The sequence below is a fragment of the Mugil cephalus genome, chromosome 1 (genome assembly GCF_022458985.1).
Source record: "Mugil cephalus isolate CIBA_MC_2020 chromosome 1, CIBA_Mcephalus_1.1, whole genome shotgun sequence".
NCBI lineage: Eukaryota > Metazoa > Chordata > Actinopteri > Mugiliformes > Mugilidae > Mugil > Mugil cephalus.
Genome location: NC_061770.1, coordinates 51451198 through 51475726, shown reverse-complemented (window position 1 = coordinate 51475726; position 24529 = coordinate 51451198). Strand labels below are relative to the sequence as shown.

The following is a 24529-nucleotide window of genomic DNA, read 5'->3' as shown; positions in this document are numbered from 1 at the left end:
TCACTTTTTTCTTAGTTAAACTTAAAAAATTCAGTTTTTGCTTTTCTGACCAGACATTGTCAGACATTTCCACACTTCCATGCTAATACTCATTTTCTTCAGTTTGATTGACATGGGTTCTTTAAGATGTTGTCTCTTTTTTTGTAGTTTAATTTGAAAGGTTTTGCTTTTCTGAGCAAATCAGCAGTTGTTGTATCTGTAAAGTCACCCTGGATGTATTCCTATTGTTGTTTTGTGATGATTTTGTTGCACATTTCCACATCTTTGCTCAATTTTCTGCAAGATCCACACACAAATGTATATTTCAGGATCCTATAGTAGGAATAGTTTTAGATAGCACTGAGTTTAATTTTTAATTTAAAGTTTAATTTCAAAGCATTTGCCTTTCTGACCATATCGGCAGTGTTCCAAGTTTTTGTTGCACAATTCCACATTGTTGCTCACACAAATGTCTCTTTCAGGATCATACAGTAAGAAGAAATCTGGATTTAAGCCTTCACCTTTAATTATTTTGGTTCGGCGAACCACTGACATGTTTTTTCCATAGTTATTATTATATTGCATAGAAATTTATTGCCTTTGTTACAAGATCAGACCCAGTTTCTGTCGCACATTTACACATTATTGCTCAGTTTTCTGCAAGATGCAACTACAAATATACATTTCATCATCATAAACTATAAAATAAATGTGAAATCATGTTTTTATCTCTTTAATGTTTTTCTAGATAAATAATTTTCAGTGACTTTAGGTATATATATCTAAGAGAGCCAAATTAAAAAGCATCTTCCATCTTACTGTATGATAGAAAACTCTGCTGCGCACTTGACTCAGGTCAAAATCACCTAAATAACCCTGTTCTAATCTGACTATCTATGTATGTGGTATATGATAATCTGTGGTTCTGTAGCTGTGACACATGCCAATGATTTGCTAAAAGAAAGGTGAACGTGTGAAGTTACAAAGGAATCATACATATAACTCCTGTTTTTCTGCATGACACGGTACACACTGAGCTGAACTAATACGAGCATGAGTAGTTATTTTAATTAGTGTTATTCTGACAATTGGCCCATGATGGCAGAGACAAGGATTTTGAACATTTGTTCCTCAGGACACTCAGCTCTACAACGTCTCCCTGTGAGTACACGACTGGACTTTGCTTACCAAATCCAGACTATAATCCTCCAGAGCATCCAGTGCACCAGCTGTTGCTTGAAATCAATTTATTCTCTATTAGACCACTAGAGTCCACTGTTGGCTGGTTTGAAAATGAAAAAAAAAAAAAAACTGCTGGCTTCCCTGACACTGTTTATCAGTTTATCCAGATTTATTTTTAGGTATCAGCACAGATGTGTTGAATAAACATGTACAGTATATTTACATGAGTCTGGTACACAAAGAGGAAAGCAACAACATAAAATTGTAGTGGTGGAAATAAGACTGTTTAAATTAAACCCAAGGATTACAGGTACATACAATAACACAATTGTCTACATGCAATCTGGCTAGTTCAGATGTAAGCTCAAAAACTATAGAGACTCTTATTATTTTCTTAAAACGTCTGACTTTGAAGAACAAGATACAACAATCACTTCTGTCTCATGGGAGCCTTGTCTGGATGTTTTCTTGATCCTCCTGGAAAGGGAAAGCATGAACTTTTCGATCACAAACTCATCATGTTTTGGGTACTGCTGGTTTGTGGCCATGCAATCAGAAAAAAAGACCAACTCAATCAGAACAGAAAGGTCTGATTCAGTGAGATGTAGGAGTGATGTAAATCTTGATGATAATAACCTTGGTGACAATAACTCCTAATCATCAAGTAAACACTTGATCGGCTGGTTTCTCTCTGGTTGGAATAAATCCATTCTTTCTGAGCTTGTTTACTCCACTTGGGATAAATATTAGATCATGAGTTTGCAGGAGACTGAGAAACACCATTGTCATTTTCTTCTGTTGAATGAACTCAGCGTTGTCCATAAAGTTGGGCAAAGTTCTTCTTCTTCAGTTACTTTTATGATGGTCAAAAGCTCATGCTTTGAGCTTTTTAGTCTGAACCCAGATCATACATGGGCAGTGTGGAATTAATCCACTAACAGAAAAACTAAATGCCCCAATTTGCGGGGTGCACTGTGGTGTAGTAATTAAAGAAGCAGCTTAGGACCGACCAGTCTCAGGTTTGCATCCCCTTGTGTCCATGGCTATAGTTTAATATTGTTGGGTTTCTGAAGTCAAACTAAACTATTTCTGGACACTCACTCTAATTGTCATGTTTGAAGGGATTTCTGTCACTTCCTGTCATCTCTCTATTCAAATATATTTATAAATACCTACAAAAGAACTGAAGTAGTTTAAGTACTTAAATTTGCCTTATTTTGTTTTTCTATTAATCCCACTGGGTGTCGCTGCTGACCTCCTCCAAGCTTCCTCCTCTGCCCTCCAGTCTCTTCTTGAAGCAGGTGGAAGAAATGAAGGAGAGATTATTTTTCCTCTGCTGCTGACGTTCCCTTCCCGCAGATCCCGGCTTTGCTGAGTCACCACTTATCGGCCTCCACGCACACTTCCACATTCAACTACATCTCCTCATGCCACACACACACAAACAAACACAGTGACTGTCATTTATCTGAAGTAACCATTTCACTAGCCTCCTCCTGACTGCTGAGTTTTGGATGGACATTAAAAATCTTCCCCCTTAGCAGTGTTTTGAAGATAAGTCTGTGCACACTTGAAGGTGCAGGTCGGTCAGTGGTGTGTCAACATGACGTTGCCATCGTCTTCAGGAGTGTAGAGCTGAGTCACGACGCGGACGTGAGCGATCTTCTTCACCGCCTTGTGAAAAACCTGCTTCATGTCCTTGGTCTCGCTCGGCAGGATGCTAATACGGGTGCTGAGAGGAGGAGCAGGAGGAGGAGGAGGAGGAGGAGGAGGAGGAGGAAAAGAGAGTCAAGGGGAAAAAGGATGGAAGAAGAAGAAGAAGGAAACGCAAAGTTAGATGGGAAGTAGGGACATTGTTCCCTTTTGAGAAGAAAAGGATTCATCAGAGGGATAGTTCAAGAATTTACTTTGGATTTACTTTCAGTCTGGAAGCATATGGAAATGATTCTCACTGTGAGGTTTCTAGATGAAATTCAATAAACAGTTTTTTGTCAGGTAAAAAAAAGATAGAGAATCATCCATTTTTTTTAACAATGCATCAAAAGATCATGCATCTTTAAAAGTGCACAGAGTCCATCTTCAGCTAACTGAGACTTGATCATTTGTCAAAGTCTTGAACTATTCCTTTAACGAGCAAAAAATAAGTGCCATGACCAAAAAAACAGGACGTCCAACAACTATTCAGTGTAATATCATTGAATCAGGGATTTAGTTGGAGTGTAAGTAAGAGATTTTAGATAAAAAAGGGGAAACGATGGAAAGCCGGTATGGATAGGTCATCAGGAAGAACTGACAGCTTTTAAGTCGCAATGGAAAAAGTTTCAGTATGTATTTCATTTTGTTATGAGCATCATTTGTCATGAGATGACAATCATTGTGATGGGACCTTTGTTTTTCAGTGCCGTAATAGAGAGGATCAATAATAATAACATAGAAAAAATGTTAAAGAGCACCATGGCATTTCAGACTTTTCATTTCAGCTCATCTCAGTCAGTGCTGCCACATTGCTGCTATCAAACGAAAAGCAAGTGTGAGGAAGTAACGAGACGATAGGACGAAAAACTTGTAAAGTAGAAGAACTGAGTTTTGTCATTGATAAAGAATAATATTTTATGAACAGAATTCCCCCACTACAGCCCTCGCCTGAACTGTCTGTAGATGTCGCCGCTGTTGTTTGCACTTCACTCGGATGTGACCCGTTCCAAAATCTCACAAGAAATCTCCCATAAATACACCGCAGCAAGAAACTACGAATCAGAAAAGGAACATGGTGCAAAGGCAAGATGGACTTAACTTGAACTGAAAGAAATTTTTAGTTAAAATGTCTTGACGTGTAACAATGATTATCTTTGTATCCGTGAAATGGAAAACAGTTAAACAGCCATTGCACCAAGTTTATCTGTGACAAACTTCTTGAGATTTCTTCTCAAACTTTGAACAGGTCACATTCAAGATGCAGCCAAATGCAAACAGACCACAGTGACACCTTCAGACAGTTTGTCCGCAGACTTTGCCAAAGAACGAGTCACGTTGCCCAACCAAGCCAGTAATGTTATACATTTTTTATAATGCATAACATTACCTCAGTTTTTCTTCTTTGCAAGTTGTTCCTGTTGTTGTTTCTCGGCTTTCCGTTTCTTGTACTGGGCTATCTCGGCCATCTGCAGCCCGTGGGCCATTTGCCTGTTGAGACGAAGCGAACAGTATGATCACAGAACACACACACATCTATAGTTGCTTTAAAGTTTTTGTACCCTTCAGAACATTTCTACAAAAAAATTACATCTGCTTTCATACAAACCATGAAAGTAGGCAAAACCCTATCAAACAATTGAAACAGTAATATAATGCTTTGGTGTTTATTCAAGAAAATGTTTGTGAGGTACAAACATAAGTGAACCCTTGTTTTTAGGTATCAGGTGGGTTTCCTCACATGAACTGCTTGCTTCAGGTCCTTTTGACTGGATTGAGGACAAGAGTTAGCCGTTCCAAAATCTGTGTACATTTTACTATTCATTGGCATAACTGAGAACTCTTTAGAGATGTTTTTGTAACCTTTTCCAGCCTGATGAGTTCGTCTGAGCTCCTTAGAGAGTTCTGTTGTCTTTATCATCCTACACTTCCACATACATGTGTTGTGAAATGATTGAGTTCTCTTTGTCTACTGTCAGTACGTTGGTTTGTAGATATGTAGACACGTCTGAAGGGTCCAACTCCTTTTAAGTGTATACTGTATTCCTGCAATGGTTGTGATCAGTGAATAATAGATGGATTCATATTCACAAACAACTTCTTCTTAAAAGCAGCCCGGAGAAGTTACTTTACATTGCTATCTTAATTTTGCAGTACTGTGTATGCTTATCTATCTATCTATCTATCTATCTATCTATCTATCTATCTATCTATCTATCTATCTATCTATCTATCTATCTATCTATCTATCTATCTATCTGTATATAACCCTAACATACTCTCAGTTAAGTATATTCGTATGTATTTTTTGGCCTGTATGACAACAACCATACAACCAGCCTGTATGTTTTTGGTCTTCATTCTAACTACCAACCCCTAACCTTAACCCGAACCCTAATAAAACATACCAAACCCATAAAAGTGAGGTTGCACCAAGAGCAGTGTAAAGGTATTTTCAAATATTAGCAATAAAGTGATGCGCTTAATTTTCAAAGACCAGTGCAGGATTCAGAACTTGGACAATACCGGGTGCAGAAACCTGAGGTAAATGAGGAAGAGGGAGTAAAAAGTGGAGAAAGGGCTTTCATTCCTACCCGGACTTGAGTTCTGGAGGAACAGGCAGGGGTTTATTGAATCCATCTTTACCTACAAGCCAGTAGGTCTCCTCTATCCCTTTCCCCTGAGAGAGAGAGAGATAATGCAACAATGAGAGACTATATTTCCTTTATATGTGATCACGAAGTATTGATTATCTGTGGGAGGGTTGTACCTTAACTTCTGTCCTGCCTCTTAACTCCAGTTTGTAGCCAAGGTGTAGTTCCTGCAGGACTTTGACTGTACTCTGGTGGACATGGATCCTGTAGGCTGTGGCAAACAAAAAGGATGAAGTGGGTGGGAAGGAAGACAATTTGAAAGTCAAGTATCCGCTTTACAGACAAACACTCCTGTCTGGCTATTTCACTCACAAACAGAGGATCAAAGGGATTTTCAGTCCTACATGTAGCAGGTGTATAACTTACGCATGCCGCTGGACTCCATACGAGAAGCAGTGGTCACCGTGTCTCCGAACAGACAGTAGCGAGGCATAGTGAGACCTACTACCCCTGTTACGCAAGGACCTGTAACACAAAAAGATTTTGTCTAGACCCAACTTTAAAGCAAGTTTTCAGACTCCAATTTTAAACATTTTGTGCCTCAATGTGACCGTAAACAGATTTCAGACTATTTATCAGTTACTTTTAGTGAGCTTTGTTGCCATTTCTTCTTTCTTGCCAGGCTGTTTTTACTGTGTTGTTTCCATATGTTACAACTGACTCAATGTGTCATTGTCTGTCTTTATGTCAGCACTGTTACTGTACAGTGAAGCCACCTGTCCAGCGAAGCTAGGATCAACTCCAGTCTGCAGCAACCTGCCAACAATACACTTTTTACACGTAAAACCCCTAACAACTGCAGGATTACACTTTCACCATACACTGTAAAACTGCCATAGCAGTAAGACATCATGGCTTCAATCCTCACCTGTGTGCAGTCCTATGCGTATCCTTACAGGAACATCAGGCATGTGTCTCATTTTGAATGTTCCCACAGCGCTTAGGATATCCAGAGCCATGTTGGCTATTTCTGCAGCGTGACGGTTGCCATTTGGGACAGGAACCCCTGAGGCCACCATGTAAGCATCGCCAATCGTCTCCACCTACAGCAGAAGGAGAGAGAATGAGCAATAATGCCATTGTCTCCCCCTCAACAGAATCAAATCAGCGATTCAAACTCAGCACCTTGTAGACGTCGTGGTTTCCTATGATGGCGTCGAAGATGGTGTAGAGGTCGTTGAGGAGGTCGACCACCTCTATGGGCTCGCTGTTGGCTGAGATGGTGGTGAAGCCGACAATGTCACTGAAGTAGAGCGACACGCTGTCAAAATATTCTGGTTCGACTACTCCGCCCACCTTTAAAGCCTCAGCAACAGACCTGTGGGAAGAAGGAAGACACGAGTTTAAAATATGATGTGTGCCATGTGAAAACCAGATGTAATAGCATGCACATTTCCTGCAGTCTAAATGTGTGACAAATGCTGACCTTATCTTCTGCCACAGACCCAAGAATCTTTATTTTATGCTATCAAAAACATCTCTACATGTTTAAGTTTTAACAAGCTTGTCTAACTTACGGAGGCAGCATTTGCGTCAGCAGCTTCTCTGTCTTCTGTTTCTCTATCTCCAGTTCCTCTGTTCGCTCTCTGATCAACTCCTCCAGGTTAGATGAGTACTGCTCCAGCATCCTCAGCATGGAGTCTATGATGTTGGTCTTCTTCCCCTTGTTGATGTTCTTAAACTGAGAGAAGAGTCCCCCCGCCCCCCCAAACAAATATTATCTCAATTGTCCAAAACAGTAGAAACAATAAGCTACTACTCCGTTAAACATATTGTACCTGGTCAAAGATCTCGTCAAAGCATGGTCTCTTGTCTGGTTGCTCATTCCAGCATTGCTTCATCAGATGGATACACTCTAGTGGAGCATAGTCTGGACTGACCACTGGGCGGCATAGAGGAGGAGGTTTACGCAGCTTCTCTATTATTTCTGCAACACAGAGAAGAGAATCAGCTGTTGTGTTGGGATGCTAGTTTTTGCCAGATGGTCCAACACTTCGATCCACAGCAAAGTATCATGCCTGTAAGAGATAAAATGATGTAAAATGATAACTCCCTCACCACATTCAAAACCACCTTAAAGACCCATCTATTCACTTTGGCCTACCCCCTCTCACACTAACTATTTTGATTTTATGGTCTCTCTATATTATTGTCTTCTTATTTATTTAATTACTTCTTTATTTATTTTTGATGATCTGTTATATATTACTGTTTTCATGTTTATTTTATTTTATATTTCACCTTAATTTTATTTCATTGTAAAGTGACCTTGAGGTTCCGAAAGGCGCTTATAAATAAAATGTATTATTATTATTATTATTATTATTATTATTATTATTGTGATTACAAGCGGATGCGTTTAGCTAAATGTAAAGTGGACAAACTGATTTATGCATTTATGCAATTCCTTCAATGTACCAACCCTGACAAGGGCTAGTTGTATCTACATTTTATCATCAAATAACTCAATCTGCTGGTGAAAAAGAATAAATCCCAAATCCCAGAGTTTTATGATAATCCATCCAATAGAGCTCTGAGTGTCACGTGACTTTTTGTTGACATCGCCATATTGGTAGGAAAACGGAGTGAAATGAACGGCGTCAGCGCTGACTTCAGGCTGTGTAGTTTACTGCACTTTAAACAAATTCAGAATGACCAGTACAAGGCAAAACTCAACAGGTTACATATCACGGACTGTTATCATGCTCCAGGTATGCTTTTTTCGAGCATTAAAACAGCCGGCAGGGTTGACAATGTCCCTGATCTACAGTATTTGGATACACAGACCTACCCCATTAACTTTCCTCGGTCCTACTCGGGAGTTACTGAAAGGAGTCCAAATGGACACATTCAGGCTTCCTGATGTACGTCCAGTTTTGGGGTTTGTTGGCTGAAACAGCGTCTCTTCGTCAATGTTCCGCTGTCATAACGACATCAGAATGTAACGAGCTAATCACTGAGCTAAGTAGCCTCTGTTATATGCCGTATCTTTTACGATGTTAACACAGTTTAATGTCTAAATGTACCACAACATCCTTAAATTATTATTATTATTTTATTTATTAAACAAGTGTATTTATTAGGTATACGTTGTAACGCAATCACAATAGCAAGTAACTGTTTAATCCCGAATTTCTTTCTCAGTTTTGATGCTGAATGAGCAACATCTCTGTAATCCGTGTTATAAACATTACCCTTACTTGACTTTATGAAAAGAAATCTGTTGGACATTTTGTTAAAAACATGCTAAATAAACAGGACATTACGCTTGGAAAACTCTGGATTCTGTACCTGATAGAAAGTGATCGCTACACAAGTCCAATCCGTATCTTGAGGGATGTCACTGCTCCGTTTTCTCGTTTTATTGTATTAAGTCACCTCTGCCGTCTTGCGGGATATTTGGAGATCCTATAAAACGATTTTAACTTTGCTTGCCCCTGACTATTCTGACATCCTGGGGCACAACAGTCCCAGGTTAATTAGTTAGTTGCTAGCAGTTGTCAACCGAATAGTCATTAGAGACGCGCACCTTCCTGCCAATATGGCGGCGTTGTGACAGACATCGGCTCAAGGAGTTCTATACTTGCTTAAATATCTTTAAACCACAGTAGTGGATAAGTAATTTTAATTAAGTGGATGTGTCTTAACATCCTGATGCTTTGACTTACCAGAAAATCTTGATGATAGATTTGCTTTGATTTATATAGTTTAACAAAACCAATTTTTGTGATCTGAAAAAAAACAAACAAGAGTCTGTCTATTGTCCTTCATACTCAGGTTTGTGGATATCTGTTTGTGAAGCAATGGTCTTGCCTGCATCGGATTGTTCCAGCATGCAGAACGGAGGCCCTCTGATCACCACTTCCTGCATTATGATGGCAAAGCTGTACACATCACCAGACAGGGTTCCGTGGAGCCCTGGCTGCCCACTCCTTAAGATCTCTGGAGCTGTCCACAGCAACTCTGGAAAGCAAAGACGAGTGTGAGTTTGCTTCTGTTGAGACATTACAGGACGTGATCGTGCTACATAATCTGTCTCACCCTCTGGAGGTGGTTCAACATAGGGAAACCTCTGGGACTCCAGAACCTCATTGTAGCCATAGTCTGTGATCTTGAGAACAAAACGCCCATCCACCACACAGTTACGAGACTTCAGACGGGTGTGGGAAACTCCGCGATGATGGAGATACTTCATTCCCTTAAGACAGAAAACAAATCAGCGTAATATAGATGAGTCTTGAGCAACTGCTCTAAAAGTAACACATGGCACCATCCACTCACCTTAATTAGATCAAGCAGCAGAGATGACTTGAACATCCAGTCGAGTTTTACATCATCGTTCAAGAGCAGGTCTTCCAGACTGCCTCTGGAGCAGAACTCGGTCACGATAGCAAACACGCCACAGTCATGAAAGAAGCCCAGGAAAAGGTTGACATTCTCGTGACGCATGTCCTTCATCTGCAGACAGAAACACCTGGGATTTTACTTTATTATTTCCAACAACAGGGCAAGGAGACAAAACATTACTTTTAAATTACTCGGTCATTTCAGTTCACTGTTTTGGCAAACTAAAAAGTGTCATCTACACACAATAAAATGTTTCATATTGTCAGTTAGTAGACAGAAATGTGCCTGTTTGACTTGCTAAAAGTTGATGTATGAAAAATGCCTGTGGATAAATATCTTTGTCTCTCAATAAGGGCATGTACCAGTTCAAACACATCACTGGTTTTGGGGTTGATCCTGCCAAACGTCCCATAAGGAAGTCTTTTCAGCCACGCCCAGTCACCCTGGTGGACAAAAACAGCAAACAGAAGTTAAAGTTACTACTAAACTCAGCTGATGGTGCTACATATAGTAACTGTTACCCTTTCCATTTGAGATGTTCTAATTTTTGCTCTTAAATTGAATGTTTATCGTGCTGAGACAGTTTTTCTTTATTTAAAAATTGCACCTCAGCCAGTATATTCTGACAGGTTTGTTTGGGTCATAGCTGCAGGCACAGTGTGAGAATGTGGTTATAAACACCTGACACCGTCTGAATTTTCTACAATCTCTCAGAAACCAGCCTGACGCTTTAAGACAGTAATGACATGTGTGTGCTATTTATAAGCAATTCTATAAATGGGTCACCATCTTTCAACTCGTTTCTCCATAACCATGATGGACCATTGGTCACCTTGACTCACATTGCCATTTAAGACTGTTCTTGATGACAGATTTTACGACATTCCTCTAATGACTTGCTGTATATTTGATTATACTGTATACTGTAAAATGAGTGTCTGACCTCATAAATTACAACATTGGAGTTTTCGTAGGTGGCTGGGGATAGGGTGGAGACAGGTGAAGCGACGCTATGTTCAGAGACGCTCTTCATGCCACTGGCCCTGCTGTCATCCAGGCTCATCTTCTGTGAAGAGGAAAGAGTTTCTAGTTTCCTCAGTAACACAGAGGACTGCCAGTCTGTGGACAGTTTTACTTTCACATTTGATACCCTTACTAATCCAGCTATCAGAGGTAAAAGTAAAACCAACAAGCTCATGGACAGAGGTTCACCTTATTGCTTAGTGATGGATTTATAAAAGTGACATCATCCAGAGTCAGCAGGATCTTGTCGGGACCTTGGACCAGTCGAATCTGGTTGATGCGCCGCCTAGGCAACAAGAAAAAAGGGAGGTAGTTAACAGTCTTGCAGTGTGCATATAACTTAATAGAAACATCCCTACAACATGGTTTAACACAACCTGTTGACTTGTACCTGATGAAGTAACTGAAAGGCACAGAAAGAACCAACACGACAATCACTCCAACAAACATGCTGATGGTTGAGAAGAGATCAACACCTGGAACAGATAAAGACTTCTTTAGTCGGCAAAGGATTGTTGTGGCAAAGGAAAAACAAGCAGGTTAAATACTTTCCCAGGAATTGTTCATTGGTAAATGTCCTAATAATGAACCTTAACATCCAAAAAACATAGATCCATGTTTTAGTCTGTATATTATCTGTGTGTTTGGCCCTCACCCCCTGAACAGATAACTCCAGGAGTAAACCAGCAGGAGGCGTCCTTCCTGGGTCCATACCCTCGAGGAAAGTGGATGTCTTGACCCAGGAAGTGAACCATTCCGATCTCCATGTCGACCCTGTCAATAATAGTTGGATCAGCGGTTTTCCCAGCTAGCTGTCTTCTTTGACTTTTCAATCTCCTCAAAGAGTCATTTTGTATGTCATTATTCCTTTGGACATTTGCTTCGTCGCGTGATGAAACACTTACATACCTGTACGTTGGCTTCAACTGCCAGGACAATCCATCAGTGTCCAGTATGAGATAGTTGAGCTGACCTACTCCAGAGTCACTGGTTTTGATGGGGTGGCTAAAGCCCTGCAACATGAAACATGAGTGTGTCTACAACTGTTCTTTTTATGGACTTGTCTTAATTTACTTTGCAAAGGCAGAGAAAACAAAAAATAAAAAAGCTTTGCACATTTATTCCACCATAATATGTATACAGAGCTGGAAAATGATGTAATAATGTAAAAATAAACGTTGGAAAATACAATCACAATATTTACAAAATAATATTTTGTGTCCTTTGGATGTCACAAAATAGATATACCTGGAAGTCCAGATTCCGGGTGTTTCGTGCCAGGTTTCCTCCTGACATCCACTCCCTAGACTTCCGTACACGGTGCACAGCATGAGCCATGAACATAACAGAGTTGTAGATGGTACCGAACAGAGGAGACACCTGCAGCCCATACAGAGATGTCAGCCTTGGTTGCCTTGCTCAAGGAAGTCAAAATAAAAATACAGAAATACAACAGAAACCTTTCTTTTACCTGCTGTGGCTTGAGAGTTCTCGCCACCTCTCCCCTTTCCATTGCCTCTCTGTAGGCCTCGTAGAATGACACCTTGGGGGAGTCAATAGTGATGGTCAGCACAGAGTCGTAGGCGCGGAGCAGTTTGCTGTTGCTCTTTAGAGCCGGGTAGGTGACATTGTGGTAGGGCAGGCTGTAGAGCAGGGCGTCATAGGGCACAAAGACCAGGGAGCCGTCGATCATCTGCATGTCATAAGCCGTCTCCAAGAGGTGCTTCTGGGTTGCCCCGCCAATCAGCGCAGAGTGCATGCAGAGGATCACAACTAGGACAAGACACTAAGCTTGATCATTGGCTCTTTTACACTAAAACAAAGGTCGAGGTAACAAAGTAAAGCAAGAAACACAAAATCACAAAAACCTTTCACACTTCAAAAAAAAAAACAAGACGATCCACATACACAGAAGCTCCAACGAGGCCGATCAGTACCAACCTCGTATTTCTCTCATCTTGCGGACCTTGGCCAGAGTTCGTCTAATACCGTGAGGTGTGTTCTCCATAAAACTGACCAGTCTGACTGACATACCGTGGCCCCTTAAGGAGTCTGCCACCTGGAGGAGACAGAGAAATGCAAAACAAATTAAACTGGACAGTTCCATCTTCAGCAGAAACTCTATTTTTATATTTGAGAAACATGAGAAGAGGAAAATTCAAACCTTGTTAGCTGTCTCCACCCATATGTCATCTGAGGAAGAGATGATGCCAACGTGGGCCCACCTAAAGTAGCTCAAGACAGTGTGCAGTACCGAGGTTGGCCTTGCCATGGAGCGAGCAAATGTTGGGTGACTCCGAACATCGTCCAACTCGTAACCAATGCAACCCCAAGGAAACAATGCCTGTGAAGATGAAAGTAGAGGAGAATAAGTCACAAAAGGAAATGAAAAATTATTTTCCACCCTTATAAAATAACATTCCCTCAAACCTACTTTGTTCCAGCCTTTGCTCAGCATTGAAGCAGCATCACAGTAGCCTGGGTTGGCTGGTCCAACGTACCCCGAGGCTTTGGTGTGGAAACCCACAAATGCCTCGAGTGCCCTTGATGTCTCACAAGGCTCCTAAAAGACATTCAGTCAGTCAGTCCAGCTGAAATCGAAGTTTCAACACCATGGTGAGGGCTACAGACTCAGGTTATTTATTTGCCCTAAAAGGTGTCATTCATGTTCCACTAAACATTTTGTGTAGTGGAAGTTTAAGCTTAAAATCTTCAGTAAAGTCGTCAAGTTACATGTTTTCCCTTGTTCCCAGCCGTACACTAACCTACACTTAATGCATTCATTATCAAATTAAACTAAGATTTTCTAAATGCAGCAACACAGAAATATTGAGCAATTTCTATACTATGAGATTTTCATGGCCCCTGCACATCTTTTTGTTCCCGATATACCTTGCTGCTACCACTGATAACCTACAGATGTTAGCTTATATAGTTTTCTTAGCTTCGATGATGTCCAACCATGACACTGTGCATAATAATGCTGATAATGATGGTACCTGCAGCACAGCATAGTCGAATGTTGCTGCGTAGGACAGCGAGGGGTCCCTGTTGATGCGGTTGACTGCAAGTTGGGCCGCCACACTGGGTAGGGCTTTAGCAAAAAGAGGGTCACATCCCCATGGTCCTACCACCCCAACCCGAAACACGGCTGCCTGTACCGGACATGGTAGTAACCACAGGAGAAAGAGAAACCCCAGGAGGCCATTAAGAGATGTATGGATCAGAGAGAGGGAAAGAGGCGAACGGAAACAAGGAGGAGGGTGATGAGTTAAAACAGGGTACGAAGTAGAGTGCAGATGAGGGGATGAAGGAAAGGTGGGAAGGTGGACGTCAATAGATTTCTCTGGTGTGCAGTTCCATGTTTGAGGCAAGGAGGTGAAGGCACGGTGCCGTTGTCGCATTTCAAGGCTCAGTGCCTCAGGAGGTCACAGGAAGTAGGGTGGAGACAGTCTAAAGGTGAAGATGGTGCTTTCCTGAAAGGAAGGATATGAATCAGTCTTTACTAAGTTCCAACTTCTAGGGTTGCAGTTCCACAAATTACCACTTGAGGGTCACTTCAATGGTGAGTCTATCCCCATAGACTTCCATGTTAAAATGCCCAACTTCAAGCTCATTCAATTTAGCAACACAAGCGCAGTGTGCCTATGCTGTTTATATACATGGAAAGGATCTGAAGACACATTATGTGAGTATTTTTTTTAAAATTTTTTTTTAAGCTTAAGTCCTGGCAGGAGTTGGATCAACCATCCGAGCCTGGCTTTTTGAAGCTCCACATATCATTAACATTTGGTAGGTTTGTTCTTAATCTGTTTTTAACCTGAGTTAAAAACTGTGTACACTTTGCACTTTATTTTCTCAAAGAAGGACCAGAGCATTAAAGTAGCATGAACTCAGTATCACACAGGAACTGTTTTAGTGACCCTACTCCGTCAGCTAAATCAGGATTATCTGGTGACCCTCTCACACTGTCTCATAATCCTCAAGGCTATGCAGAAAGAAAAGATAAACTGATTTATTTCCTGATTGTTACAGGGTGAAAACATGTTTCAGATGTTTGCAGTTGTTTGAATTTAGCACATTTTAGGATCCTGTTGTTTAATTGTACAATTTCCTTGAATGATGATGTTTTTCTAAGATCTTGAGGCAGTAATATTGAAATGAAACCACTGGTTTGCTGTCATTCTTTTTATTTAAACTTCCCTACCTTGCATTGATGATGTGGACAGGTGTGTCTTCTGCACCAAATCGCCTCAGTGCTGACTTGTTTCATCCCTTCTTCTACTGTTTACATCCAAATGGCCACCAAATGTTTTCTCATATTCACCTCTTCTTCATCGCTAACCAAAAAGTATTGCTCTTTTATGAAGATGTAAGTTAGTCGGTGCCTCTACTGAAGGTTTATGGTTCACGCGTTTGTGTGGATGGGATGACCTGGATCAAGTGTGTCACCTGCCCTGGCAGATTATATCAAATCCAATCAGGACCTCTACAGCCATAATCTGCAATGACTGAAAAATATTCATTGTTAACATCATGCATAAAAACATACTGATATACATGTTGGCTGCAGCCTGTGCCCCACAAATGAACAGTTTGAGTACATAATTAGCAGCAGTGGTTTGGACTTGAAAACACACTGTTAGATTTTTCACTGTAAATTTACAGCAAATTTAAGTGTGATTCATTCGCAGTATATTACTCACTGTGAAAGTAATGCAAATATTCAGCCCAGTCAAGGAGGGGGTAATGGCATTTTTTTAAGGAAAATAAGACATAAAATGTTTATGTCCATTATTTTCTATTATTTCTCTTTTATTATGCATCAATACATACATTTTTGTTATCTTCAAAACCAGCTGAACATTGCTCTCTGTTGCAACTCTGGTACCCTTGGAATAAATACAGTAAGGAAAGTAAGTAGTAGTAAGGAAACATGAGTATACACTTCATCTATCTACAATGTTCTCAGTTTTATGGGAAGGAATCCAAGGATGTGAATGTTCTGCACTGATATGTTCAATAAAATCTGTCACAGAAGGAGCAGCAAATAATTTAAGGAACAATAACTTTCAGTAAAGGCTTGTTTGTTTGTTTGTTTTATTAAATGTTGGATGCAGTTTTAAGTGTATCCCATTCAGGCCTTTTCCACACGAGGAACACTGACTTGTTTGGCATTGCCCTTTAAGATCTGAGAGGCAGGCGTAGAATCATGAACACATCAGAGTTTGTACAGTTGAACATGAGGAGATGTTTGATTATTTTGTATTTTTCCAACCCCATCGTCAGACCCAGTAAGTGTCAGGAATGGAGCAGCAGCAGATGCCGTGCAATTCAGCGGAATGCAGTGTTTTATATGGGCACACATGTTTATGAAGTCATTCTTACTTCAGGCAACAGATGTCTGGCATGTCTGCAAAAAGGATAAACTTAAGTCCAGTCAAAATATTTTAATTCTGATTTCCTTAAGACATTATGTCATTATTAAAATTATCCATAAATGACAGAACACAGGTAAAAGGTTTTAAATTAACCCTCAGGTGCTCTTCAGTCAGGGAGCTTACAAACAGAGAACTGAGGCACTTGTGAGGGTTATACTTAAAATAACTTTATTGATACATGGCTAATTTATTAAAAGCGTGCCTATGCGTTTTAAATTAAATGTTTGTTTTAGTACTTAGCAACATATCATTTATTGCTGTTTAATGTGCTATTTAATAATTAAAATTTGAGGTTAATTACTGTTAAAATGTCTTTGTCAAATGTGTTTATGATAATGATCAGTATCCCTGGTAAAGAACACAGCAGATAAACCACATTGGATGCTATGAGCATTGGAAAAGTACAGAAAAATAATGATTTGATTTAATTTTAATTCTTTTCTCTCTGATGCTCTTATTTTGACATTTAAAGCCTAAACTCTAATCCTAACCCTAACCTCCTGTCTGGTACAACAGGAAATAAGAACTTATTTTTTCACTAAATGAATACACACCGACTGACTCTGTTGTTGTTACCCCCATACACGCTAGAGGGCAGCACAGTCTAGAAACAACAGCTTTCTGTGAGAAAACACAACATTTATACAATTTCAATCCAAATGGGATCATTATGAAACAGATTTTGCAAGGATTTTATCCCTTCTCTGCTCTCCTTCAGTGTGAGGCAGTTATTGCAGAATGTGGCTGCACATATATGATAAATGGCGTTGCTCTTTTTATGTGGTTACTGGGTCTAAGTTGATTATCTGACTCACGGTATTAACCTTTTCTCTTTATTTCACATGTGTAACTCAAGAACGCAGTTTAAGAAAGCAAAAAATAATAATAATAAATAATAAGAAGAAAGACACTGTATAACAATAGGGCCTCGGGCCTTGCCCCGTAGCCCTCATTAATGTTAATGCAAGTAAAAGTGTTACTCTGTGACGCTTTTTAATAAATGTGTGGGTGCTGTGTGCTTTAAGTTGCAGACGATAAAGCCAACGTCATCAACTGTTTTCACAATAACGTTAAACTACTTCACCATAATCTCCCTTTCTGAACTCTGACTCTGACTCAAAACCAAGACGAATCAGTCCAGATGTTAAGAGGTGACCTGCCAGATGAACCCGCTGACACTGTTGCAGTAACAACACACAATCACATGCTGCTTTAAAAAACAAGTTTCTTTCAACTGACTGATGTGCAAAATATTGTTCAGCAAAGCCAGAGTATGGAATCAATTGCTGACAAAAGAAATAGTTGAAAGCTGCAGGGGATATGCAGCAAAATGAGATTGAGTTTCTTTTCTTTCTTTTTTTTTTTTTTTTTTTGTTGATGCTTTCACTGGAACTAAAATCAGGACTATGGTGTAACGGTTGGGTGTTAGCTTATGGGTGCATTATGGGGTGGGTTTTAACCAATAAAGAGAAAAAAAATACCTTCACTATTGGTAGTCCTATTTATTATTTTACTTTATTTTTTAGATTTACCCTGCTGAAAGGGTACTGGGAACACTCCACAAGAGCTGCAGTGCTCTAGTCATCACAATTTGGCCCTTGTCAAACTTTTACAAATCCTTACATTTGCCCATCTTTCCTGCTTCTAATGAGAGCAAACTGTTCATTTTACTGTCTAATATGTTGTGCCCACTAAGAGGTACAGAGAGGAAGAGAAAATCAGACTTCTTCACTGTCAGTGGTCATAATGCTCTACCCGACTGGTGTAAAATGTGTCACAAAATCAGCACTAACCCCTCTCTGCAGCGACCCCTGGTGTGTGGAGGCCAACATCCAGAATGTGTTTATAAGAAGTTGCTTAGAAACCTAAACTAACATACAGTCCGTCATGCAACTGGTCTTAAGCGTGTTAACATTTAATAAAGCAACAATTTTCTAAATTCAAAGCTTGTAAGTGAAACTACGATTTTGTAATTTATTGGTGTTTAATGTGTATTCTTAATAAAACAGTCTTTATCTGAATAAAAAAAAGGAGGTCAGCCATTTATTGTTGTCAACGTGTCAGCATCTTGGGCTCTAGTTTTTCGTGACACTAATTGGACCAGATGATCAGCCCAGAGAACCAGTTCTTTAGAGGAGAGACAGAAGTGACGAAAGCCAAACCTACACACTATAATTTTGTTCATGAGTTGTTCATCCGTACATTCATCAAGAGATTACGTCCACTTCTTGTGGATGACTTCTAGACAGCGATGCAACACTTAAGTCCCAAGCAAACATTACTTCATTTTAAGAAGACATATTATTTGGAGCCGCAGTGTCTGTGTAGAGACAGTCAATGTCATCTTGAAGTCTTTATTTACAGAATTGTTGCATGATCTAATAATTTTATTATTAGTATAAGTATCAGTACATTGTGAAACAGCACAACATTGTAGGATTTCCAAACATTTACTGTAAACTCTTTCAATGTTTAACTTCAAGGGAGTCTCTGTACCTCAGGTCTACCACAGAGTTCAACCACAGGTTACTGCACTATATAATATGTCCAGGTGTTGACAGTCCCTGACATATGCAACTCTTTGAATTGATCCTGAACTTTTTCCTTTCTGAATGGCACTTATCTTTATGAAACGGCCACTTAGCCATCGCTGACTGAGGGCCCCTCATTCTCAAGACGGGCTGGCACCGTGGTGCAAAGCTGGAGGTGTTTGAGGAGCTGAAGGGGTCCGAGGAGGCCTGACGAGGTCACGAAATGGGTTTTCACATTCCACCAGTGGCGACAGCGGCTGCACACAGGCCTCTCAGGTGACAATGCAACACTGCCGCTGGAGGCCATATTGACCATATGAGTGGCTATGAAACAACATGTACTTCAAACACTAACATCAGTGTTTTAGTGGTTCGAGGTAAAAACATCTCTTTTAGTGCAATTGTGGACCTTTTGTTCTTATGGTTAGCTCCTCTGTTATGTTTAGGCACAATCTTCTTTCTTAAGCTTAGAGAAAGATTGGTATAGATGTTGTATAAAGAGCCTCTTTGTCACTTTACTGACGTGTCCATCCACACCAGTGTTGTGCACGTTCACAGTAAACAAGAACTAGTTCAAAGTTCTGTTAGCATAGATTAAAGTGAACTAGTTCACGTTCATAGTTCACATTTTGTAAGGTCACAAAAATATGAACGCGATCAGTGAACGTTGTTCATGTAATGCATTCATGCACAACACTGATCCACATGAACCACCTTCTTATAAAGTGTCACACACAAGTCACTGACCTTCCTGGGGAAGACAGTTCGAGAAGTCTATTGCTGACATTTTTATGTACTAAAAATCAAAATAATGAGGTCAGGAATAAACCGTGCTTGATGTCAACCATATGGTTCCTGAAGAGCAGTTATGAAGCTCAGTGTGGCGTCTCCTGCCGGCGCCATCTTGGCAGCGCCTGAATCTTTTCCACTTTTTAAGCCAGCTGATCAAGTGGACACCTGAGGATGTGCTTTTCTCTGGTGTTTCCACATGATTTAATTTTTCAGCCATATGCATATTTTCTGTATTTTTCAGAAAAACCCAAACTATCTGAGACATCTTCTTTGTATGCAGAGGTCAGACATGCAAGGGTATATCTTTAAAAGACACCTCTTAGTCTGCGCTCTGCAAGTCATTGTAGTTTGTAAGTTTAATATGTAAGTTCTTCATGTAAATTAAATTAATGTGTGCAGCTCAACCACAAGTTTTGCTTTTATAAAAGCAGGACAGGATTTGAGACTCAGTCTATAATGTACATCTTGTGGAGTACTGTATTTAAATGGAGTCACTTCTTACATTGGTTCGTGTTGAAATATCCATTCACTGCCTTCCTATTCTTGCCTCAGTCGCCTCGGTCAGTATAAAAATTGTACTTATCTGATGTAGGCTGTAACTTGAATGCACATCAAGAGAAGAATGACACAAGGTCAGAAAAGTCGACATGACATGAGAAAAAAATCTGAATGGATTAAATAACAGCCCTGACGCAAAGTAGAAACCACCTTCAGGCCCAGTTTAAATGAAATAACATTTCAAGCTGTTGGAGGCCACTGCAGAACACTATTATTATTGTATGTGAGTTTCAGAACAAACCTCTCTCATAGAAATTCCTCTTTCCTGAATAATGCGTTTGATGAATAAGTAATCTGACTCATCCTCCAACTCCTCTCTGCCTCCCGTCTCGGCCTGTTTATGTTGGAGAGACAAAAAGACAGAGAGGTGTGTCGGTGTAATGGCCCTTGTGGAAAAGGCAAAATGTATCAGTGGTGAACTCCCAAACTTGCAGCAAAAGACAAGAAAACACTGAAGGCCAAACATAAATTTGGTGTTTTCATTTCCCTTTTGTGTGATCTTTCTTTGGCTTGTGAAGCCCCACCACTCCATCAGATAGACATGAAAGTGTCTGTGAAGCACACACAAAGTTGCAGTGGTTGCTGTTTATTTGTTATGGCAACTGGGGGAATCTCTGAACCTTCTCTCTAATCTCTCTCGTAGTTTATGGAAAGCACACACACAGCACTGACACCTATCTTAGAGTAAACAGAGTTATCTGAAAGGCTTCTCGTTCTGGGGGGGTGATACGATCAGATGTAGAATCTATGCTGAAGATTTAAAGAACTTCTTACGCTGCTTTCGGTTTCTTTTAGGAATCGCCATAAAAGCCTGCAGATTGTCCAGATAAAATTGAGATCAGACACTATGCTTTAGGCGATTTTTCTTTCTTTCTTTCTTTTTTGCAATGAACAAAGGCATGTTGCTCCTAGATGTTAATTTAAATGTAGCAGCCTTAACGTTTTGGCTTGGTTTTATATTAATTTTGTTATACGGATTATCCTGTTTTTATCATGTTCTGTATTGTTATGTCAACAAAGTTAGTTTTTATTTGATGTTAGGATTTAACTTTTACAAAATAAAATTGATAAAAAATAAATAAATAAAAAAAACTCCTGCTGTTGCATGATTCCAATTTTAGACAGCAGGGGGAGTGGTTTTTATCACAAGTTTTACTAAACCAAAAAATATTTCTGAACAAAGCAGCTTTCTCTATCATCGTTTTAGCATTGACTGTGTTTATGTAATTATTTATGTTGTTACTCCCACTACCAGCGCAGTGCAATGTTCTGCACTGCAGCTTCAACCTGACCTTTAAAACAGGGTTCTTCAACATTTTTCAGGCCAAGGACCCCCAAACAGAGGGACCACTAACCTACTATATGTGTTCTTTATTAAATTTAACCTAGTCTTATCTCCTCTTCTACTACCGCTTATCCTCACTAGTGTCATGGGGGTTGCTGGAGCCTATCCCAGCTGACATCGGGTGAGAGGCGGGGTACACCCTGGACACCAGTCACCAGTCCATCGCAGGGCTAACACTCGGCTTAGTGCTATTTATACATATACATCATTGTTATCATCCTTTTGCAGTCAATATTAAGCTATCCCTTATCCCTCTACTAAAATACGTTGGATACATGTTAATGTGTATTTAAAGTAATTTAAATTTGTGGGGGAAAATTAAAATATATAGACTTAGACTTAGTCAGACTTTAATGATCCACGAAGGAAATTACTTTGTCACCATAGCTTTGTTGCAAAATAAATCAAGAAATATATATATATTTCTTGATATATATATATTTCTTGATGGTGGTCATACCTATGCTTGTGGTTGCAGGAGCGGCTAGATATTTGCAAGTCAGGATCGCCAGCTTGTCTTTGTCTTGGTTTGTCTTCATTTGTCTCAGGCTGGGCAAGGCATTAGCCAAAGGGTATCCCAGACTACCGTATGCTTTGCATTGAGTATTTTGTGCTGCTTTTAAGCTACTTTGTTTTTCATCTTTATCGGTTGGTTCTGCTGTCTGTCACTACCAGATCACCTGCGCATATGTGCATGCGTGACAGAAACTCTACTTGGACAAACTGTCTGAAATGCGCTGGTTTATATTTGTCTGACAATACTTACATTTTATGTTCCTTAAACAAAGTAGAAAATACAGTGGATGCTAAAAAGTAAATATTAAGTTTGTGTGTGTCATTCCCTTAGTAGTATTTGCAACAGACACAAAACATAAGGAAATGTATATGTGTATACTTTTTTCCTAAGTGTTCAATAGTTACAAAAAGAAAGGAGCTCCTTTTTAAGTCTCCGATCTTTTTAAGCTAGCTAAAAGCTTGTTAGCTATAACTACATAGCTGGCAAAGAGACATCAAAGTGGTGTCAAAAATGAATTAGAACTAAGAATTTTCTAAAACAAATTGTCATGTCAGCAATCAGAAGCCATATTTTACAATGAAATGTGAGTAAATGCTGTAACTATGATAACACGAAGACTCCACATCTTATGGGAGCAAAAGTTCATACAAGAAGAGGAAAATATTTGTCACAGGGAAGTGGTGAAGTCTCTTAATGACCCTTTCAAAGCACACCACAGCTAACCACAGTTCCTTGCAATTCATCATCAGTTTCCAACTTGAGTTGTTTATCTTGAAAACAATCCAGAGCATACAGAGCAACTCAGGATTTGAGGTGATAAATCTGGCTCCTTTAACAACCATTAGCTTATCTTGAAAATATGACGTAAGATAGACAAGAGATGAAGCAGACAAAGCTAGGATTTGGATATAAAGATTACATTGCAGTCGGAATCCCTTTGAAAACTGTCGACCTGAGTGACTTTACAACCCCCGTGTTGGGCATTGGATCTCCGTCTCTCATGAAATGCAGCATGAAGAGGGGATGAGTGAGAAAAATGGCCGGCTGGGAGAGGGGAAATGGGAGGCTAAATGGGTTGCCCACTGGGAGCTTTGGAGCCAAAAATAGAGACAACAAACCGCAGACACTGTTTGTCCATTAACCCAATCCCTTTAGCCAGTAAGGAGAGTAAGAAGCAAAATGACACAAAAAAAGAAACATGGAGGTTGAAGTTTATTATCAGGGTGTTCTTGACAATGCTACACCAGATAAGAAGATGAATAATTTTGTAGTCTTTTGGGGAAAGTCCAATTCTAAGTTTCACCTTTCATCTCAAGCTGTATGCGAGAGATCTTATTCCAAGCCTCTAAATGCTATCACCCAACAAGTCTAGTTGCCATTTTTTTCTTATGGAAGGTTTTAAGTTTACAGATATGGTCAAGTCTCAAGTATGCCGGGTCACTCCCAAGGAAAAAGAACAATTGAGGTTTTATTTACGTTTATTTTGGCTGTTGTTGCTTTGCAGGTCATGCTAGCTTCGCTCTCTGGACTCCTATTGTAGACATTTGGGAAAATAAAAAATCTCCTGGACATAAGAGCAACTACTTTAGCTTTCCAGTAATTACCTTAAATGTATCTTTTTGAACAAAGACATCAGCCATCTTACTGGAAAAATGGACTTCGATATCAGTGTTGCCAGATACACCTGATGGCTTCCAGCTCAAAAAGCTGTTCAAAGATTACCATCTGGCTACTACGAAGCTATTTAATGACGTTATGTGGTCTACTGATGGGTCTACAGAGCTTTTGTAGTCTTCACAAAGCGATACAAGTGTGAACTATGTACATTTAATGCAATCAATTCAGCATTAAAGTAATTAGAAAGAAAACACAAATGATCCCAAAGAATTTTCTTTGTTTTTTCTCCAACAAAATAAAATTCAAAGTTGCTATGCTAGGTCGGAACTTTGTATCATAAAAAACTACATGCCTCATGCATCATTTCTTGCATTTAGATGCATCTCTTTTAATGTATCATTCCCCATCATTCTGTTGGCTCCCATTTTCTTTCAGTTCTCCACTGTTGCTGTTTGATAAAGGAGTTTAAAAAGCACCTACCACAAGTTGGCGATACCTTATCATGATTGAACTTTATTTCCTTTTGCATTTTTGACTCCTTGTGTATATCTTTCTTTTATGATCTGGTGTGTGACAATGTTTATATTGTAAAACATATGATTTATTGGATCTATGGCTGCAGCTCTGGGAGTGACAGTGTGATTTGTCCTTTCTGTTGTTCTGCTTCATGAAAATATTAACACTTCAAACGATGCCACTTTGCAGATTAAAATCATCAAGGACTGATGGTATTGATTTTTATCATCAAAAAGCTGCTGTGGCCTTTCACTGCGACATTTAGCTGTCACTAATAGCATTGTGTTGGGTAGCTCAGCATTTCCTATCTTGTCTTGTGCTGAAAGTCGACATGT

The 24529-nt window shown here is 39.7% G+C and overlaps 1 protein-coding gene across 9 annotated transcripts; it reads right to left on the bottom strand.

The window, feature by feature from the left end:
* Positions 1–1322: 1322 nt before the first annotated feature.
* gc2 (guanylyl cyclase 2) lies at positions 1323–15275 on the bottom strand. 9 transcript variants are annotated; one of them, XM_047584787.1, is made up of 25 exons: positions 15085–15275; positions 13877–14353; positions 13312–13440; positions 13042–13221; positions 12819–12936; positions 12349–12650; positions 12126–12257; positions 11787–11890; positions 11533–11651; positions 11269–11353; positions 11067–11163; positions 10798–10920; positions 10217–10297; positions 9789–9965; positions 9549–9705; positions 9321–9470; positions 7286–7434; positions 7025–7188; positions 6633–6825; positions 6376–6550; positions 5874–5972; positions 5624–5718; positions 5448–5533; positions 4244–4344; positions 2757–2893 (listed from the first exon to the last, which is right to left on the bottom strand). In XM_047584787.1, exons 2-24 carry the CDS (start codon positions 14279–14281, stop codon positions 4245–4247), a joined length of 3420 nt encoding a protein of 1139 aa, XP_047440743.1. In that variant the 5' UTR covers positions 14282–14353; positions 15085–15275; the 3' UTR covers positions 2757–2893; position 4244. The 9 variants fall into 9 exon arrangements, with proteins under 9 accessions (XP_047440657.1, XP_047440577.1, XP_047440290.1 ...); XM_047584701.1 differs by lacking the exon at positions 4244–4344 and having other exon boundaries at positions 1323–2893; XM_047584621.1 differs by lacking the exon at positions 4244–4344 and having other exon boundaries at positions 1323–2893; positions 9321–9705.
* Between the last annotated feature and the right edge of the window lie 9254 nt (positions 15276–24529).